Source organism: Amphiprion ocellaris, chromosome 15, assembly GCF_022539595.1.
Source record: "Amphiprion ocellaris isolate individual 3 ecotype Okinawa chromosome 15, ASM2253959v1, whole genome shotgun sequence".
NCBI lineage: Eukaryota > Metazoa > Chordata > Actinopteri > Pomacentridae > Amphiprion > Amphiprion ocellaris.
The window spans coordinates 25217084-25236012 of record NC_072780.1 but is presented as its reverse complement, the minus strand read 5'-3'; the positions used below and the strand labels follow the sequence as shown (position 1 = coordinate 25236012).

Sequence of the window (18929 nt, the reverse complement as noted above, 5' to 3'; positions counted from 1 at the left end):
AGCAGCACTGCACATGCAAAGGCCTAGAGTGGTTTCCTGTTAACATTTAAGCCGTAGCACAACTCAGAAGTTGTCAGCTCTTCCATAATCCCTAAAACAAAAGAATTCTGTCAAGCCACAAAGGCAGCCGTTGTGGCACTGCTGGAAATTGGCATGAGTGAGAGACAGGTAGAGAAAAAACTGAAGATCTCCAAGACAGCCATTCATTACACCAAGAAAAAACAAGCTGAACATGGTACTACCAAATTGCTAGCTGGTTATGGCAAGAAACGCCTTTCTATCCCACCAGATGACCGAGCCCTCATCTGTTCCTGTGTCAGGAATCGTCAGATCTCCGGGGACCTTAAAAATGAGTGGGCACTGTGGAGAAATGTAACTTGTGTGGCAAGGACAGTTGGAAACCAACTTCTTGAAGTTGGTCTGAAATCACACAAGGCACGGAAGAAACCCTTTATCAATGAAAGGCAGAGGAAAGCCCAGTTACTCTTTGCTGGGGATCACAAGGATTGGACTGTTGATGATTTGGCTCAGGTTCTCTTCTGTGATCAATCCAATTTTCAGTTGATGCCCACTCCAGCCAACTTACTGGTTAGGAGGATGCCTGGAGAAGCCTACAAACCAGACTGTCTTGCCACTACAGTAAAACATGGGGGTAGATCAATGACGATTTGGGGTTGTTTCAGTATGGGTGGAACAGGGCAAATGCAATTGTGTGAAGGGCAAATGAACCAGGTCATGTACAGCGCTACTCTTGAAAACAGTCTTCTTCCATCAGCTGGAAAACTCTTTCCTGCCTTGAATGACTGGATTTTCCAACAAGACAATGCCCTTTGCCACACTGCAAGATCAGTTAAAGCCTGGATGGAGAACCAGAACATTGGAACCATGCCTTGGCCTGCTCAATCATCAGATCTAAATCCAGTTGAAAACCTGTGGAAAATCATCAAACATGAAATGGAGAACCACAAGCCCAAAAACAAAACAAATTTGTTTGAATTTCTGAGAGAGGAATGAGTTGCTGTGACAGCAAAATAATTTCAGAAGCTGGTGGAGAGCATGCCAAGATGCATGACTGCAGTCATGAAAAACAATGGTCATTCAATCAAGTATTAACTCCTGTGTGTATCATGTGATTAGTCACATGATACAGACAGAAAAGAAAACATAGAATGCCTAAAAGCACTGTTTTGGGCTGTACAATGTCATATCTATTGATGTAAGAACTGAAGTGATTTTGGTTATTATCAAGAAAACAATGAAAAATGGCTAGATATTGGATCTGAAATTAAACTCTCATGAGCTCTTTTTGTTGTTATCATTATATTTGTCCAAACATATGTACCTTTAGTTGTACCAGGCATTGAAATGAACAAGAAACTTAAGAAAACAAGGGCGATCTAATAACTTTTTCTATGACTGTATACACAAATGTGTGCGTGTGTGTACGAGTTTGTGTGTGTGTGTGTCACAAAACAATCCAGTGCTGAAGTCAGGCACATTTGGTGCCTGCAAGTAAAACTCCCAGCATGCTTACTTTGGCTCTGATCTAGCACATCAATTTCAGATTGTCAGAGGTACTCTGAGTGTGACTGAGCATGTCAATGATGTACTTTCAGGTGTCCGGAGAGTGTTCGCCCAGACACCGTCAGGCCCTGTTTACTTCCCTGCAAGAGAGACTGTATCATTACCCCATACAGTGACTGGAGCCCCTGTCCATCAACATGTCAATCAGGTAGCTTCAGTCCACCTAGTAATGCTTTGCAGGTTGCCACACAGGCTATCTATCTATCTATCTATCTATCTATCTATCTATCTATCTATCTATCTATCTATCTATCTATCTATCTATCTATCTATCTATCTATCTATCCATCCATCCATCCATCCATCCATCCATCCATCCATCCATCCATCCATCCATCCATCCATCCATCCATCCATCCATCCATCCATCCATCCATCCATCCATCCATCTATCTATCTATCTTTTTAATTAAGGATTGGATCTTATGTAATTTTATTAAATAAATGGTTAAAAGGTTTATATCATGATAGTAGTGACTATTGGGGACTGTTTCTGCACTAAACAGCTGCTGGAGATCATGTGTTGGTTAATTTGTAACATATTTGCCAAGCAAATAATCAAGAATCCTCACAACTCTACAAGCACAACAAATCCTTTAATCAGTTCATTATCTTGGATGTGTGTACTGTTTCCGAGAGTGTCTCCCTTTTTTTCCTCAATAGCTCTGACAGAAGAGTGGATAATTCATTAACAACTCTGTTCGTGGCTCCCTCCCCATCCTTCTGTCACGTTCAAGTGTGCCTTAGGCTTGTGAGATATATATGCATGTATCGACGAGCAATCACAGTTGATGCATTTTTACAGACATACACACACACACACACACACACACACACACACACACACACACACACACACACACACACACACACACACACACACACACGAAGAAATTTCACTCTTAGTCCTTCGAAATTTGCTGTAGTGGGTTGTTTATTGGTATTCCGGTGTTACAGTTTAACTGGTGATCAGGTTAATTGGCCATAGTTTCCATCTCCAGATGTTTCGTCCGCAGATTCGTCATGATCAGACCTGGCTGTGCATGAAATAAAGATACCAGATAAAGAAGACCTCGCCGAAAAATGTCAGCATCACTACTTAATGAAGTCTATATCCATGTAAATATCATCTACAGACAGTAAAAAGAAATGTGCGGGCCGAAATAAAAAAACACGTATTTTTCAAGTACGGTGAGAGGATTCGAAACCACGTAATCCAGCGGTAAAATTACGAGACCACCCTTTTACTCATTGTGCTACTGATCAGCTCGACAAACATTCTGCTTCATCCACACAGATCTTTGTCATTCTATCAGGTGTTGAACACCTGGTGATTGTTCAGGAAACACGCCCAGGTTAACTGGGGATAGTCACAACTTAACACAGGCTGCCTGGTTAATAACGAGCCACAAAACTAATTATTGAAATAACAGGTTCGGACGTGGATGACTGAACGTGTTTTTATTGTTTTCTGAGTGACTAATTTTGACAACGTGGTCTCAGCTTGTTCCGATGCATTTTATCAGATCCAGCTAATATTTTGCTGCGTGTTATGATGGGGAGGCTGCTGAGGGTCTGAGTGTTTCTGTGAACAAATCTGAGTTAAGCTTGAAGTTCTGCTCTGGATCTGTTCTACTGAACACACAAACTAACACTCAACACAGCAGTGGACGTGCTTTCATGCTGTGGGTCTTTGTGGTGAGACAATAATTAGTTTTGTGGCTCGTTATTAACCAGGAAGCCTGTGTTAAGTTGTGACTGTCCCCATTTGAAATGGGTGTGTTTCCTGAACAATCACCAGGTGTTAAACACCTGACAGAATGACAAAGATCTATGTGGCTGAAGCGGAATGTTTGTCAAGCTGATCAGTAGCACAATGAGTAAAACGGTGGTCTCGTAATTTTACTGCTGGATTACGTGGTTTTGAATCCTCTCACTGTACTTGAAAGAGACGTGTTTTTTATTTGGGCCCGCACAATTCTTTTTACTGTCTGTAGATGATATTTACATGGATATAGACTTTATTAAGCAGTGATGCCAACGTTTTTCGGCGAGATCTTCTTTATCTGGTATCTTTATTTCACGCACAGCCAGGTCTGATCATGACGAATCTGCGGACGAAACATCTGGAGACGGAAACTATGGCCAATTAACCTGATCACCAGTTAAACTGTAACACTGGCATACGGTGGGCTTACCAACACAGAGTGTGAATCTGTGAAGGTAAGCCAACCCAGAGCATTTGTAGAGTCCATATTTTATAGGAATGGTCAGAGAGTGGATCAGAGGGTAGGGAGGAAGCCGTATGTAAATACAAGGGTGAATAGTGATTAATTTGTGTATGGTTGCTAATCAGTAACAGAGGGTAATACAACAAAGAACAAAATCAAGGGGTCTGGTAGACAGATGCAAATAGCAAAGGTGTTACAACAAAAGGTAAGAGGGGGTCTGACAGACAGTAACAAATAACAAAAGATAAAAGAATTGTAGATAACCATGGGAAATGGAATGAAGGCATGACACGTGACACTAGAAAGTATCTGTAGCAAAAGGTGTGCTGTTTTCTTCATCACACACTTGCATCCCTTTTCCATCTGAGAGCTGTATTCGATATGTTGGAGCTGCACTCATCCTATAAATTGTCTCAATCCTGAATAAGTTCACCTTCAAAATGACTTACTGGACATGGCACTGTATGGACGGCAATCTGATATGATAGTTCTATTATAGACCTAGACTTCCTGTAAAGTCAATTTGGAGATGTACTCTATACCACAGAGTAGATAATAGGAATGGTATTTTAGATTTCATGTGATAGGATTAGCCATCCCCTGAAGTGTTCACTTCCAGCAGAGAGTGAGCAGATAGATGCATTACAGAAAACTGAAGACCAGCTGTGTTTCTTTACATTTATTTGTTCAACAGCGACAATTTCAATAAAACACAGGCCAGAGCACATAAAACGACATCTCTTCTTTCAGAGACCTTTTTAAAGGTTTGGGACATGCTGGAACATAAGGTGTGGCCACAGCACTCTCTTTCTTTGCTTAAATTTAAAGGTTTGCTCTGCTGTACTTTGGTACACATTTTTGAAACTACATGCTAGAACTACTGCATACAAATATGTTCTCTTATGGCTTCCCTTAGGTGGTAACACTAAGAAGAAGCAATCCAGGAAACGTATTATCATCCAGTTACCAGCTAATGGGGGTCAGGACTGTCCTGAGGTTCTGAACCAGGAAAGAGAGTGTGAGGCTCCATCTGTCTGTCAGGGATACAGGTAACTGCAACAATAACACTTGCACATATTACTCATATAACTGAGGTAATTGCAAAATTTGAATGAAGACATATACCTAGACAGATACACATGTGAAATTCAATTTCAGCTGTATTTATAGAGCAACAAACATTTGTCATTTCAAGGTACTTGAGAGTCTGGTTCCCAAAGCCAAGCTGGGAACTGGTTCCACAGCAATTCAAACAGAACATTGCAGAGCTCCATGACTAACTTTTGTGTGTGTGGAAGAATCTTCGTTGACATGAACTGGAATATATTACTTTAAATATGGTAAATCTGATTTGAATAAGCTGTAATAATATGAGTATGTAGATAACAGAAAAAGCCTTATACATGGAAATATAACTATATTTAGCAAAATTGTGGAGCCTAATGCGGGCGCACCACATGTAGAAACTACACTTCAGGATTAAAATTGCACTTGTTTATGGGGGGCACCACTTAGGTATTTAATCTAGACCACCCAAGAGAGCTTTATCCAAAATATTTCAGGTTCAATAGTCATTTTTTTAATCAAATCTACTTGTACTGATCAGTCTCATAATCAAAAATTGTAAACTCTGATTTCATTGACTTCCAATTCCCAAACAAAGAAACACACGGTAGAACTGACGATAATTATACACAGACATTTATTCACTAATACTACAAACAAACAATAAACAACAATGACGTAGAAACAACAGACAGTGAATAAATGAATGAATAAATACAGATAAACAAACTAATTAACAATGATTGTCACTAGAGGCAGTTGGTAGAAAGGTGATGAATTTAGAATCACTCTAAAATGGAGTAACGCAGAGACAAGGAGGTACTTTGGCATATTTGCATTGCAAAAGTGTGCTGAAGTAAATACACTAAGAATCGAAGCTCATACTTGTACAGAAAATATTCACACTGTTGTATTACAAAAGGTAACTTCAGAAGTCCAACTTCAAGTTAAACATAGGAAAACAAAGCTCTAGTTAAAGTTAATTCATATGTTTCTTTAAGCCATCATAAAAGAATCCAGATCTTTGTTTAAAGCCAAGTTTTAAGCTTTTGTTTTAATTAAGTCATCATGAAAGAGCCCATTTCAAAAAACTCTTTTTTTTCTCTCTCTGAGCCCTTGTTGCATTCCAGTGACTTTATTTCATACAGAAAGTTTTGGAGCCAAATTCAAATCAGCATCTAACTTTGGATGTGTTCTATCCAAGGGATGGTCTTGAGCTTCACTGTCCAGGAGAGGTCAGAGGCCAAATACCATTAGAACTTAATTTGAGGTGATTTCTTCAACATACAAATCCAATTATTAAATATCTATCATGATCAGAGATTTTAAAAAAACACTGAATAGGTGATTAGAATGACACCAACCATATCATGGTTATCTCATATGGTTCCTGAGATGATAATAATAAAAGATATAAACATAAGAATTGTAGGATTTCTTAATATATGTTTGTAAGGGTTAAATAGTTTCTCCACCAATTGTAACTGTAAGATTACTAATAATGTTCCTCCACCAATATTAAAATGTAGGGTAAATGTTTGCTCAAATGGGGTTACGGATTTTATGCAGAATTATTACATAGTCTACCTGATATCGACCAGTGAAGTATTTAGATTAGACCAATATAATAATGCAGCATATGAAACACTTCTTGTTGCGCTGTCAAGAAGAGCTTCAGGAATTGTAAGGGAAATTATTTAGCTTGACAGGTTATATATAAAATGGAGGTAGCTGGAATCTATACAAGTTAGGGACCAAAATGTGAACAACAAAACAATTGAGGCACTGAACTTACATTTACGTACATTTATTAAAGTAAACTAAACAATAACAACAACAATAACACACATTAAGATGAATAACAACAACACAAAACAAATAAGAGGGTTAAATGTGAATGATGGGAAAAGGAAGGAAGAGAACACAATATTTTAACGTAACACTGGGATTAATATTATGCTTGAAATATGGTGTTTTGAGGGAAAGGGGAAAATAGACCATACCTGAAAGCAGCCGTCAATTTGGTAGTAGACTAATTTGATCGCCTGTGAATTTTATCTTTGAAAAGATAATTTGAGAAAGTTGCACCAAGTTCCAGTGACTGAAAGGTACTTGCGTGCCGTGATGATTATGATGATGATGATGATGATGATGATGATGATGCCTCAGTGGATGGTCCTGTCGGCCTTTGTTGATGTGGGTCAGAACAGCGGTGGACAGAGTGGAGCCTCGGAGTCGGGAGAACTCGATGGTAAAGGAGAGCTCCTTCTTCAAACGTAGTACTCTTCCGGGAGGACTCTGATGGTGCAGGACTCTAGGTGGTAAAAGAGGACTCCACATGGTGCTTTCAGATGTGGTCTTTTAAAGTGGACCTTTGCATATCATTAACTCAGTAGGGGTCTGGTACATCCTCTGTCAGGGAGGGCTGATGTCCAGATGTCTCTCACAGAGTTACATTTTCAGGTGATTTTTGTGGTGTCTGCAACTCCAAAAATATTGTAATATGGTGAACAGGATGTATCTGGGTGTATTACTGACAGACGGGATCAGAATGATACCAAATATGATCATGTGAATGGCAGACATGTTAAGAATTATCATATTGATACTAATCAGGAGGAATAAAAGATTAAAGGCAAGACAAGATGTAGATTGACCATGAAGTTATTGAAGAGTTCACTTGTTCTTGTGAAATGGATGTACATAAAAAGGAGTTTAGCCTAGAATTGTGAGATGATTGTCTTTGTTGGCTCTGATGTGAGTTCAGAGTTCCTTTGTCAGTGAGTGGAATGTCTTTGAAGTTGTCATCTAGGTTCCTGAGCCTCCCCTTCAATCGCTCAGGAGTCATTCCGAATGTGTATTGGCAGCCATTTGGTCCAGATAGTGGCTGGGGGTCTGTGTAGGTAAATCCCTTAAAGTCTGGTCTTGAGCTCTCCTGCTGATTCGTTACTTCGCACCCTCGTACCAGATCTGGAAAGCGTATTACTTGCAATGTCTTGGTGTCTCAGCTCCACTGATCAAAGCCAACCTCGTCTCCACTGTGGCTGGTGGATCCTACATATCCCCCACTTCGGATGATGGCGTCGTTGACGTCATCAGGTGCTGAGGAAAAGTAGTAAGGATCACAAACTCTGCTCTTGTCCTGTTCCACTGTGTAGTAATGGCTGGTGAATCCCACAGAATGACCTTGTAGACTTTAGGCTACATGAAAGCAAACTTAAAACATAGCTAAAAATACAACCACATCTATTCAGTAATAAGAAATATAAGACCTAGGAAGTATATATGCTTAGAGTAAAAAGTCTCTCTCTGCATTTATGGCTGTGGTCTGTGCTTCTCCACAAACACTTCAGATTCGATGTGTTCTTCTTCCATACTGGACCTACTCAATTTGGTATCAGAGATTAAGTCCAGATCATCACTCTGGTGATTCTACATTTCCTCAATGTTCTGATTTAAGCTGTTCAGTTCATTCTTGTGTAGAAAGTTCTGTGTGTTAGGTAGGGTGATCAGAAGGTCACCGTGAAGAATGTCAATCCGCTTCTCCAGAGGTGTGTTTTTCCACACAGTTGACACTTTATGACTCTTATCGGATTCTGGTGTAGGTAGGAGGCATCCTGTTGTCTCCAAGAGAGCCGTGAGTGGACGTTAAGTAGGAAAACATTCGATCGTCAGATGTTCCATTTGGATATGAGTTTTGGGTTAGCTGTCTTCTGAAATCAAAATTTATGAAACCAAATTTACAGCTGTGGGAAAGGGTCTCTTGATTCTCTGTGTGTTGCTCTGGAATGTTTTGCTCCTCAGTCCACTACACAGCCTAGTGTGGTACCTTTAATCTCAATGACATATTCATGACGTATGTGTTCCTGATAACAGATGCATACAAATAATGTCTAAATATGGCTTAACTTGTTAACAAATTCCCTTTTTTATGCTTTGACAGAGTAGATTGCATATGTTCTGTTCTAGTTCTAGATATCTCAATTATTTTATTATACATACATACATATATATATATATATACATATATATATATATATATATATATATATATGTATATATATATATATATATATATATATATATATATATATATATATATATATATATATATATATTCAAAAATATTTGAACAAGCTCATCTGAAAATGCAGTCAGCAGTTACATCATGATGTGTAGATATTAGCTTAATGCTATCAATAGTTTACTCATGTTAGCGACACTGAGTTGGCACTGGGCCCGATTAACTGAAGCTACTGATACATTATGTAACGCTAGCTGGACATCAATATTTTGTGAATGTTTATTTAACTTGTAAAGTCTACTATGACTTATCTTGAGCTAATAACTTTTCTCCAGTAAGTCGCTGCCTTATTTTCCAAGAGGACACTCCTCTGACTCTCTGACCTGGTGCCTGGGCACTTGATGTGACGTGCTCTCGCGACTAATTAATGTCATATTAACCCGACGTATCAAAGAGTAGATACTGAGCAAGATAGTTATCTGTAGTTTACCTTAGTACTCGCGAGTACCCGACACAGTACAGGACTCTGCTGTGAAGGTGGAGACATGCGGCGGTGGTGTTATGGTCTCTGCTCCTGCCCCTGTTCCTCTCCTTCATTCTCCCTCCTGGTCTCCTTCTTCCTCCTGTTCACTTTGCGTCTGTCTATCTATTTTGATCTTTCTGTCCCTTTGGCTCCCTTTGTCTGTCATCTCTCTCCCTCCTCTCTCTCGTCCCTGTGTCTTGCTCTTCCTGCTTCACCTGTCTGCACTCAGCTGATTACTGCAGGTGACACGCATTGCAGTAATCAGCTCACCTGCCCACAATCTCACCTGCTCACTATTTAAATTCAGCTCTGTCATTCACTCTCCGTCGGACCATAGACTCTGTTCCCTAATGGACACTGCTTCCCCCCTCCTGGATTTCCCCCACTTGGACTTTGTTTGTCTCCTGGATTTCCGTCAGCCCTGTTCCTGTCTGCAGTCTATGGTACCAGTCTTGTCTCCTGTCTGCTCCTGGATTTCCCCAAACTGTTTCCTCTCTGTTGTCAGTTCCCCCCGTCTTGTGAGTACCCCTCCTTAGCTTAGTTTTGTTAATCAAGTTTAGTTTTGTAGACTTCTGTTTTTGTATTCGTAGTGTTTGTGTGTAGGGTCTTGAGTGCTTTTTTCTTGATATGCTTCATTTTTGCATCTGTGAACATAGAGTTGATGTGCCTTGCCAGAAAGTTCCAGTTTTGTCTCATCTGTCCATAGGACATTCTCCCAGAAGCCAGAAGCCTTGTGGCTTGTCAACATGCAGTTTGGCAAATTCCAGTCTGGCTTTTTTATGATTTGTTTTCAACAATGGTGTCCTCCTTGGTCGTCTCCCATGAAGTCCACTTTGGCTCAAACAATGATGGATGGTGTGATCTGATACTGATGTTCCTTGACCTTGGAGTTCACCTTTAATGTCTTTAGAGGTTGTTCTGGGCTCTTTTGTTACCATTCGTATTATCCATCTCTTCCATTTGTCATCAATTTTCCTCCTGTGGCCACGTCCAGGGAGGTTGGCTACAGTCCCATGGATCTTAAATATCTGAATAATATGTGCAACTGTAGTCACAGGAACATCAAGCTGCTTGGAGATGGTCTTATAGCCTTTACCTTTAACATGCTTGTCTATAATTTTCTTTCTAATCTCCTGAGACAACTCTCTCCTTGGCTTCCTCTGGTCCATGTTTAGTGTGGTACACGCCATGTCACCAAACAGCACAGTGACTACTTGTAACCCTATAAATAAGCTGATTACAAGTTTGTAGACACCTGTGATGCTAATTAGAGGACACACCTTGATTGAACATGTCCCTATGGTCACATTATTTTCAGTCTTTTCTAGGGGTACCATCATTTTTGTCAAGGCCTGTTTCATGAGTTTATTTTTTAAAATAATTCTGTTAAACCACGGTTCAAAAGCAATGTCTGATTTTCATTGGTTAATTTCCATAAAATGGTTATGTATTATTACTTTTGACAGATTCAGATTATTTCTGTGACCATTGTGGGTTTTTCTTTCATTAACCGAGGGGTACCAACAATTTTGTTCACGTGTATATATATGTGTGTGTATATATATATATATATATATATACATATATATACACACACACACACACACACACACACACACACACACACACACACACACACACACACACACACACACACACACACACACACACACACACACACACACACACACAGAGGGAGAGAGAGAGAGGGAGAGAATATTTATTTTTTGCCTTTCGGCTTTATTAGACAAAATAGCAGAGAGGAAAACAGGAAGGTAGGGAGAAGTGTGGGGTATGGACCTGCAGCAAATGGCCATGGGCCGGACTTGAACCCATGGGCCGGACTTGAACCCATGGCCGCTGTGTCGGGGACTATAACCCCTGTTCATGGGTCATCCACTCAACCACTTCAGCCACTGGGGCACCCTAGATATCTTTAATTTGTCTGTGTTCTCCAACAGATGGAAGACCCACAAGTGGCGGAGATGTCAGCTGGTTCCATGGTCAGTTCGGCAGGACAGTCCTGGAGCTCAGGAGACCTGTGGGCCGGGTCTGCAAGTTCGAGGTGAGGACAGCCATACATGCACAAACTAAACAAATATTCACATCTTATTTCTTCACTATAGCTCCATATTAGTCACACAGAGCAAACAAAAAGCATGATCATGAGCACTCATCAGAAGGGGCAATAGACTGAGCTAACACATGGTTCTACTGGAGATTTGGGACCACTGATCAGATCGCAGATCAGAAGGGACATGAATTGAGGCAGCACCTGGGGTTTAATACAAGTTTATTATTAATAATAAGAATAATAATAATGGATTAGATTTATATAGCGCTTTTCAAGGCAGTCAAGGCGCATCACAATGAATCCATTATTCACTCACTCACACATTCTCACTTGGTGGTGGTAAACTACATTTATAGCCACATGCCCTGGGGCAGACTGACGGAAGTGTGGCTGCCAATCTGCGCCTACGGCCCCTCCGACCACCACCGCCAACATTCACACGCATTCATACTCCAGTGTGAGTAGCAGCACTGGAGGCAAGGTGACTAGGACAGAGCGTCCTTCGATCATTGGACGACCCACTCTAGCACCTGAGCCACAGGTGTTGTTGTAAATGAAATCATACTAAGCAGAAGAATGTGAGTGTTACTATTAAAGCATACCTGTCTCCAATCTTACCTACTCAAATTCACAACACCAATGAAACTGACTGACTCATATTCATATCTCATTACAAGTTAAGGTGTACAGTTATTTTAGTGGATGTTTTATGATTTGATGAGATTCTTCAAAAAATACAGACAAAGCCAGCAAGAGCCACAAACTGCCACAATCAGACTGTAGCTAAACTGGATTTGGAATAAATGTTGTCTCTTTATCAAATGCGGCTGTAAAATCAGAAACACTAGTATTTCTCCATTGGTTCTTATCTCATCAAAAAAACATTTTCATCATCCATTAAACACCAAACGCCAAACAGTGTCTGAGTAAACACCCCCCCCCCCCCCCCCCCCCCCCCCCCCGGATTGCTTGGATTGTGTATTGTGTAGAAACACCTACAAGTAAAATACTCCACACACACAATACTGAAATATTCCATTAGGTCTCAAATTCAAAATCCTACCTAAGTTAAAACACAAAAACAATGTCAGCTAAATTTACTCGAAGTAACAAAAGTACATACTAAATTAGATACTTTGACTGATCTATTGTAGATGTATTATTATATAGTTTTAAACTTTTTACACACAGAAAGTTCAGTCCAATGGCTCCCAACGAGAAGATCAAGCCCATACACAAGGACACAAGTTAAATCAGAGGAATCATAACTGGGAAAGTAAAGAAGAACAATGTTCTATAGCATAAATCTGTATTTTTCCTATTGTCAAGTCTTTGATTATTTTATGACACATTTGATATTATTAACTCTCGTTAGTCTGGAAGCTTTGCTAGAACTACTACCAACCGACGGACATCTGAAACATGGCCAGTCTCAACTATATGTTGTATTTTTGTCACAGGCCAAAAACATTGTCTCTTTTTCAGTAAAGAAGCTGATTTTGTGATAACAATTAGCCAAATCTTTTGCACAGTTTTTTGTCAACGTTTCTGTTTTTACAAGTGGATTCCTAAAACCTAAATGTCAAGTACTGTGGCCCCATTGAGCAAACTGGTGCCAGTTCTGTTCACTTCATCTTTTCAATTTAAGTTCCATGTCTCCAGAATGTGTCTTTTAATTTTCAGATCAAAATACTGCAAACCCTGCTTTTAGCCCTTTTCAAAACTGCCTGTTTCAGTGTCTGTAGCTTTAAACGGAGCTGAGCTGCTGTTCACGACCCCTTCAGGACGAAAACTTTCGCTGGGTCTAATATTTTCTCTGCATCTAATACTTCATCTGCAGGAATACAATGAGAGCTAATGGTAGCTGCACAAGAAGGTAACACAAAGGATTTTCTATTGTTGTACAGACCACAGCAGACAGTCAGTTTCTGCATCACAATTGATGAATACAATTTGTACAAGAATGTAAAGTTGAGAAGCTATGTAAGAGGGTGCAGAAGAATAGCAGTATCACATGCCACTTTTTAACTCTAGGTTGTAAAGACACACAAAACACAGAAACCATCACCATATGCGACCTTTAAAAGTGCATTTATTCATCAGCGGAAATTTAAAGTATATATATACCAGTTAACCACTTGGCTTATTAATTCAATGCTGCCAGTCAGACTAACAATGGTTTATTATGATAAATAATTTAGATACCACTATTTAGGATATTTTGCTGAGTGTAGCACTGTAGCCTGTGATCTGAATAAGAATGCGGGCTGACAGTTGACTTGTTGTCAGTGCACACACTCAGACACCTATTAAAGTCTCAGAGACAGAGCACATTATCTGATTCCGATGATGAGCTTCCGCCTCCTTCATTTTGAGAGGCTCTTGTCATTATGTACCATTATCTGTAATAGTATACTCTGAGCTAGAGAGAGACTATTCGATACAAGCCTTTTATTATCACGCTCACTCAATACAGTATGCAGAAGGCCAAACCCATTTTATAGCTTTTAGCTTTAATATTTCCCATGATTGTGTGTCTGTATGTGTAGGTCTTTATGTGTGCTTTAAACCTTGTGAATATAAGACAGAAAAAATACTAACAAAAAATAATGCATACCCTCAAATAATGAGAGTATTAATGTTGTATTCTACTTTGATATCATTATCCATGTTTTCTTTGAAGTGTGGCAGTTGGGTGCCACTTTTAAGTCATTGCAGTGATAAGTGGTTTATTTAGAAAACTGCTGGCTTTAAAGGCCTTATTTTCTACATGCAACATCTTTATATTAGGCCAGCATTTTGTTAGTGCTTTTGGCTTACTGTGTTGTTGTTAACATGGAGCATCAGATCCATCAATATCTACTGTGCGCATACAAACTGACTCACGTTGCTACTTATACAGACACCATTACCTGCAAAAATTAGATCCTTTTAAAACTCCATTCATATATATATATATATATATATATATATATATATATATATATATATATATATATATATATATATATAAAAAAAATAAAAATTTATTTTTTATTTTTAGCTGTTTCATGTCGGAAGCAGGATGGTGGACAAGCAGACGTTGAAGACTGTCTTAAGTTTGCTAGCTCCATGCTGCCTCTCACCCAGCCCTGCCAACTGCCCTGCCGGGAAGACTGTCAACTCAGCACCTGGTCCAAGTTCTCCTCCTGCACAGCTGACTGTGTGGGTGTCAGGACCCGAAAGAGAATGCTAGTGGGTGAGTCTGCCTTTGGACTAAAATTAATTGATGCACAAGGCTACTTCAAAAAGTTCTCAGTCCCACCCAGAATCAAGGGGCATAACTCCCATTTTGGGGCATAGCTGTGTACTATAAAGTCTTACAGTATTTTTCATCCTAATTTTATCCATAATTAATGTTTGTCATCCCCCCCTCCAACAGGAAAGAGTAAAAAACGTGATCAGTGTAAAAACAGCCAGATGTATCCCCTGAGTGAAACCCAGTATTGCCCTTGTAACAAGTACAATGCCCAACCTGTGGGCAACTGGTCAGACTGCATCCTACCTGAGGGCGCCCGCATAGAGGGTCACCTGGGTATGAAAGTCCAAGGTGACATCAAGGAGTGCGGCCAAGGATACCGCTACCAGGCCATGGTGTGCTATGATCAGGACAACCGCATAGTTGAGACTTCTCGCTGCAACAGTCATGGTGAGTCAAATAACTCTCTCACCCTGACTCTTCTTCATTGAATTCAATGTCAGCTCTAAAAACAGTTCAGGCAGATTTCATTTGGAACCAGGTACTTTTACTCATGTTTCTGCCAAGCCACCTCTGAGGTAAATCCAGCTTAATTCATTAATATTAGTTAAGCCCAGTGATGGCAATAACAAAATAAACGGTGTTACTAATGGCGGTATTTTTTTTTTCAGTAAAGGGTAATCCAGCTAATTACTATTTCCATTGTTACGACACCGTTACCATTACCGACAATTAAATGTTGCACGTTATAAACTAAAGCTACTCATTGAAGCTCTTGTTATCAGACTTGGCTCTCAAGGTATGTGTCCACTAGATGCATTTTTCCTGCCTGTAAATGGGCCTCATCTGAAAATCGCATGCATGGTGGGTGGTCACTTGTGGGCTGCAACATTGTCATGTGACAGGGCTTGAGCTTCATTGGGCCAGTGGTCACGTGACAGTGCTTTCGGCTTGACAGTCCGACAGATGCATCAGATAAACAAAGCAGCTTGGCCGCAAACTTTCTCTTTTATTTCAAAAACACTTCATCGAAAAGTATTTCTGAAAGCATTTGAGGCGAGAAATAAGCTGTGCAGTAGCTGAATCTGTCCTCGTTTTCATTCATTCACTGATGGCTAGTTTAGATGTTTGATGGAAATTTTGTGATGTGTCGGATCTCCGCACGCCGCATTGAATTTGCATAAAGTAGAAGTCGAACCTACTTTATGCAAATGAGCTGCTTCAGGTAAACACACTGGATCGCAGCTCGAAACGCACTGCAACCAGACCAGTATGCAACATAGTTACTTTTGTAGTGGAGTAATACAGTTACTAACTCAGTTACTTTTTGGAAGAAGTAACTATAACTAATTACTTTTTTAAAGGAACATGTCCAACACTGGTTAAACCATTTTTACTAGCTTGCACTCACCATGTGACTGGATGTAAATTTTGATCACATAAACCTTTAATTGGGTTTTATCTAATTCATGATTTCATGAAATCACCTGCATGTATTGATGGTTTAAGCAAAACATATTAACAAAGTTAGTACCGTATTTTCGCGACCATAAGGCGCACTTAAAAGTCTTAAATTTTCTCCAAAATGGACGGAGCACCTTATAATGCGGTGCCCCTTATGTGTGCACCGAGTTCCAAAATCTGTAAATGTTGTTGTTGTGTGTGTGAGGAATGTTTTCCCCTCAAAAATTGCGACTTAAGCTGCAATGTTTTAAGCTTGTTTGTTGTGATGAAATTGCGGGACACAGTGACAATTGCTAAAAAGTTGCATTTTTTTTCAGCTTTTAGAGCATGTTTCAGCATTGTAATGGACAATATTTATTCCGAAATTAATTCTTTAACAATCCAACCCATTTACACAAGATGGCATACTATGGTGGGAAATTAGCAGCAGCTAGAGTTAAGGCACAAAATGAAAATTTACTCTTGAATGAATAACATTTGGACATATCTGTCAGCAGCTTCAAAAGTTAATTTCACTTTCTGGCACACACGTATTCACACCCACGCGGTCACGGCTTGTCACGTCAATTAACAAAAAAAGCATTCAGAGAGCACAGTACTTCACCAAGACTGTTCATTACCTGACCTTGCGCTGAACACAGGCGTGTGTTATGCATGCGTACATACCGAATCACGTGACGTAAATATGTTGCGGTTGGCAGGAATTCATGGGTGTCAGAAACACCCCCACAATTTAACCAATTGTTCCTTGTATCATTTCCCATACGTCTACAGCGGTGGATTTGTAGTAGGATCACAATGATGAGATCGTCAGCAGGACGCTGAGGTAGTGTTCACTTGTTGCCAATGGTGACCATGCCGCTATCAGACACTGTGCCGCTATCTCAATGGGAAATCCTTAACAAATCTGTGAATCCAGTGCTCCAACAAATCTGGATGCAACAGTTTCCAAAACGGGACTAATGGATTTGGATGAAATTTTCAGGGAAGGGCAGAAATGACACAAGGACCAAGGGATTAGATTTTGGCAGTGATGGGGCTTGTTTTTTTTTTTTTTTTTTTTTTTTTAAGTTATTTTTTTGGCCTTTTTGTGGGCTTTATTAGATAGGCGCAGTGAGAGAGAGCGACAGGAAACAGGGGAGAAGAGTCGGGGGAAGACATGCAGCAAAGGGCCGCGAGCGGGAATCGAACCCGGGCCAGCTGCATCAGGGACCAGCCCCTGTACATGGGTCACCCACTCAACGCGTTGAGCTATACGGGCACCCAGTGATGGGGCTTGTTGTCTGGATCCATGGACTTGTTAAGGATTTCTCATTGCAAGATATAGCGGCCAACAATCAAATGCTGTGTCAGTTGCCTGCTGACGATCACATGTTTGCGATCCTACTACAAAATCCACCATTGCCGACATCAGAAATAATACAAGGAACAATTGATTAAATTGTGCGGGTGTTTCCAAGTCCCATCAATTCCTGCCGTTCGCTACATATTTAGGTCAGGCAATGCGGTATCCGTACATAACAAACACATGCATAACACATGCCTGTGTTCAGCGCAAGGCCAGGGAATGAACAGTCTTGGCGGGGTACTCCGCTCTGTGAGTTCTTTTATAAACCCTCCCCACACACCGCACATCACCGCAGAGCAATACTATGTGCAGCGATCAGATATCTATATGAAATGGACAAGGCCAGATGCTGAACGTTGCTACACATAGGAGACAGAAGAGACTGATGCTACAGTCACTGAGCCAATCAGCGCCCAGCGCTGTATGCTACGTATTTTATTTAGATTAAATTTTTTTTAATATGTTTTAATTATTATTTTTTATATTGTTTTCAATTTTTTTAGGCTAGAAAATGCTTATTTTACCACAAAAATAATTAATGTAATGATTGCAGAGCCGGTTGCAATGACTGAACTGTTGTGCTGCAATGCACCATGAGAGTTTGGGGTGTTGGGGGTTTAAAGGTCATTATTGTTGTTATGTTAGTGCTACAGTGTTACTAGAGTTTGTGTTTTATTGTGTTTTTGTGGTTTAGTCAGCCTAGTTAGTTTGATTAAGTGTATGGTATGGTATAATGGTATGTTTGATGACTTCCTTCCACATTTTTAATGTTACTGCTGTCTCTGTGTCAATTAAAAGCATCTGGCAGTTGCATAGTGCATAAAAGGCAGATATTCTTTTTCCAGCGTCATTTATCAATGCAGCTTGCCACAATAAGTATTGAAAATTATCTATACTGCAAAACTCCGCGATATAACGAAAATCTGTGATACCAAATGCATTTTAAAAATCTGCGATACAGTGAGACTGCAAAAAACGAACCTCAATATGGCGAGGGACCACTGTACATCATAACAAGGAGTCAAATTTTGTTCTGTTTCTAGGGAAATCAAGTGTTTTATCCTTAACAGTAAACAATCTTTGTGGAACACTTGTCTGGATCCAGACCTTTAAATGAGCCCACTCTCATAAATAGACTGATTCGCCTGACGGCGTGACATGGAACAGTGATATGTTAGTTGAAAAATCATCCGGTCCAGTGAGCACAGTTGGGGGACTAACAATTAACCACTCTGTGACATGAGCAGGACTGACAATGTTGTCAGGCTGTACACCAGAATACTGGTACCAAAGAGGAAAATTTGACCCACTTGGTTTACATAGACAGTATATATTTTCAGCATTGCCCAACATTGTAATTTGTTTTTGATTCACTACG

The 18929-nt window shown here is 40.0% G+C and overlaps 1 protein-coding gene across 1 annotated transcript in view; it reads left to right on the top strand.

The window, feature by feature from the left end:
- The window catches only part of thsd7aa (thrombospondin, type I, domain containing 7Aa), a 201930-nt gene that overhangs the window by 133593 nt on the left and 49408 nt on the right, over positions 1-18929 (top strand). The window contains exons 9-13 of the mRNA XM_055018016.1: positions 1617-1732; positions 4732-4864; positions 11389-11492; positions 14545-14739; positions 14923-15189. Of these exons, the coding sequence (XP_054873991.1) occupies positions 1617-1732; positions 4732-4864; positions 11389-11492; positions 14545-14739; positions 14923-15189 (815 nt within the window). The remainder of the gene's footprint in view (positions 1-1616; positions 1733-4731; positions 4865-11388; positions 11493-14544; positions 14740-14922; positions 15190-18929) is intronic.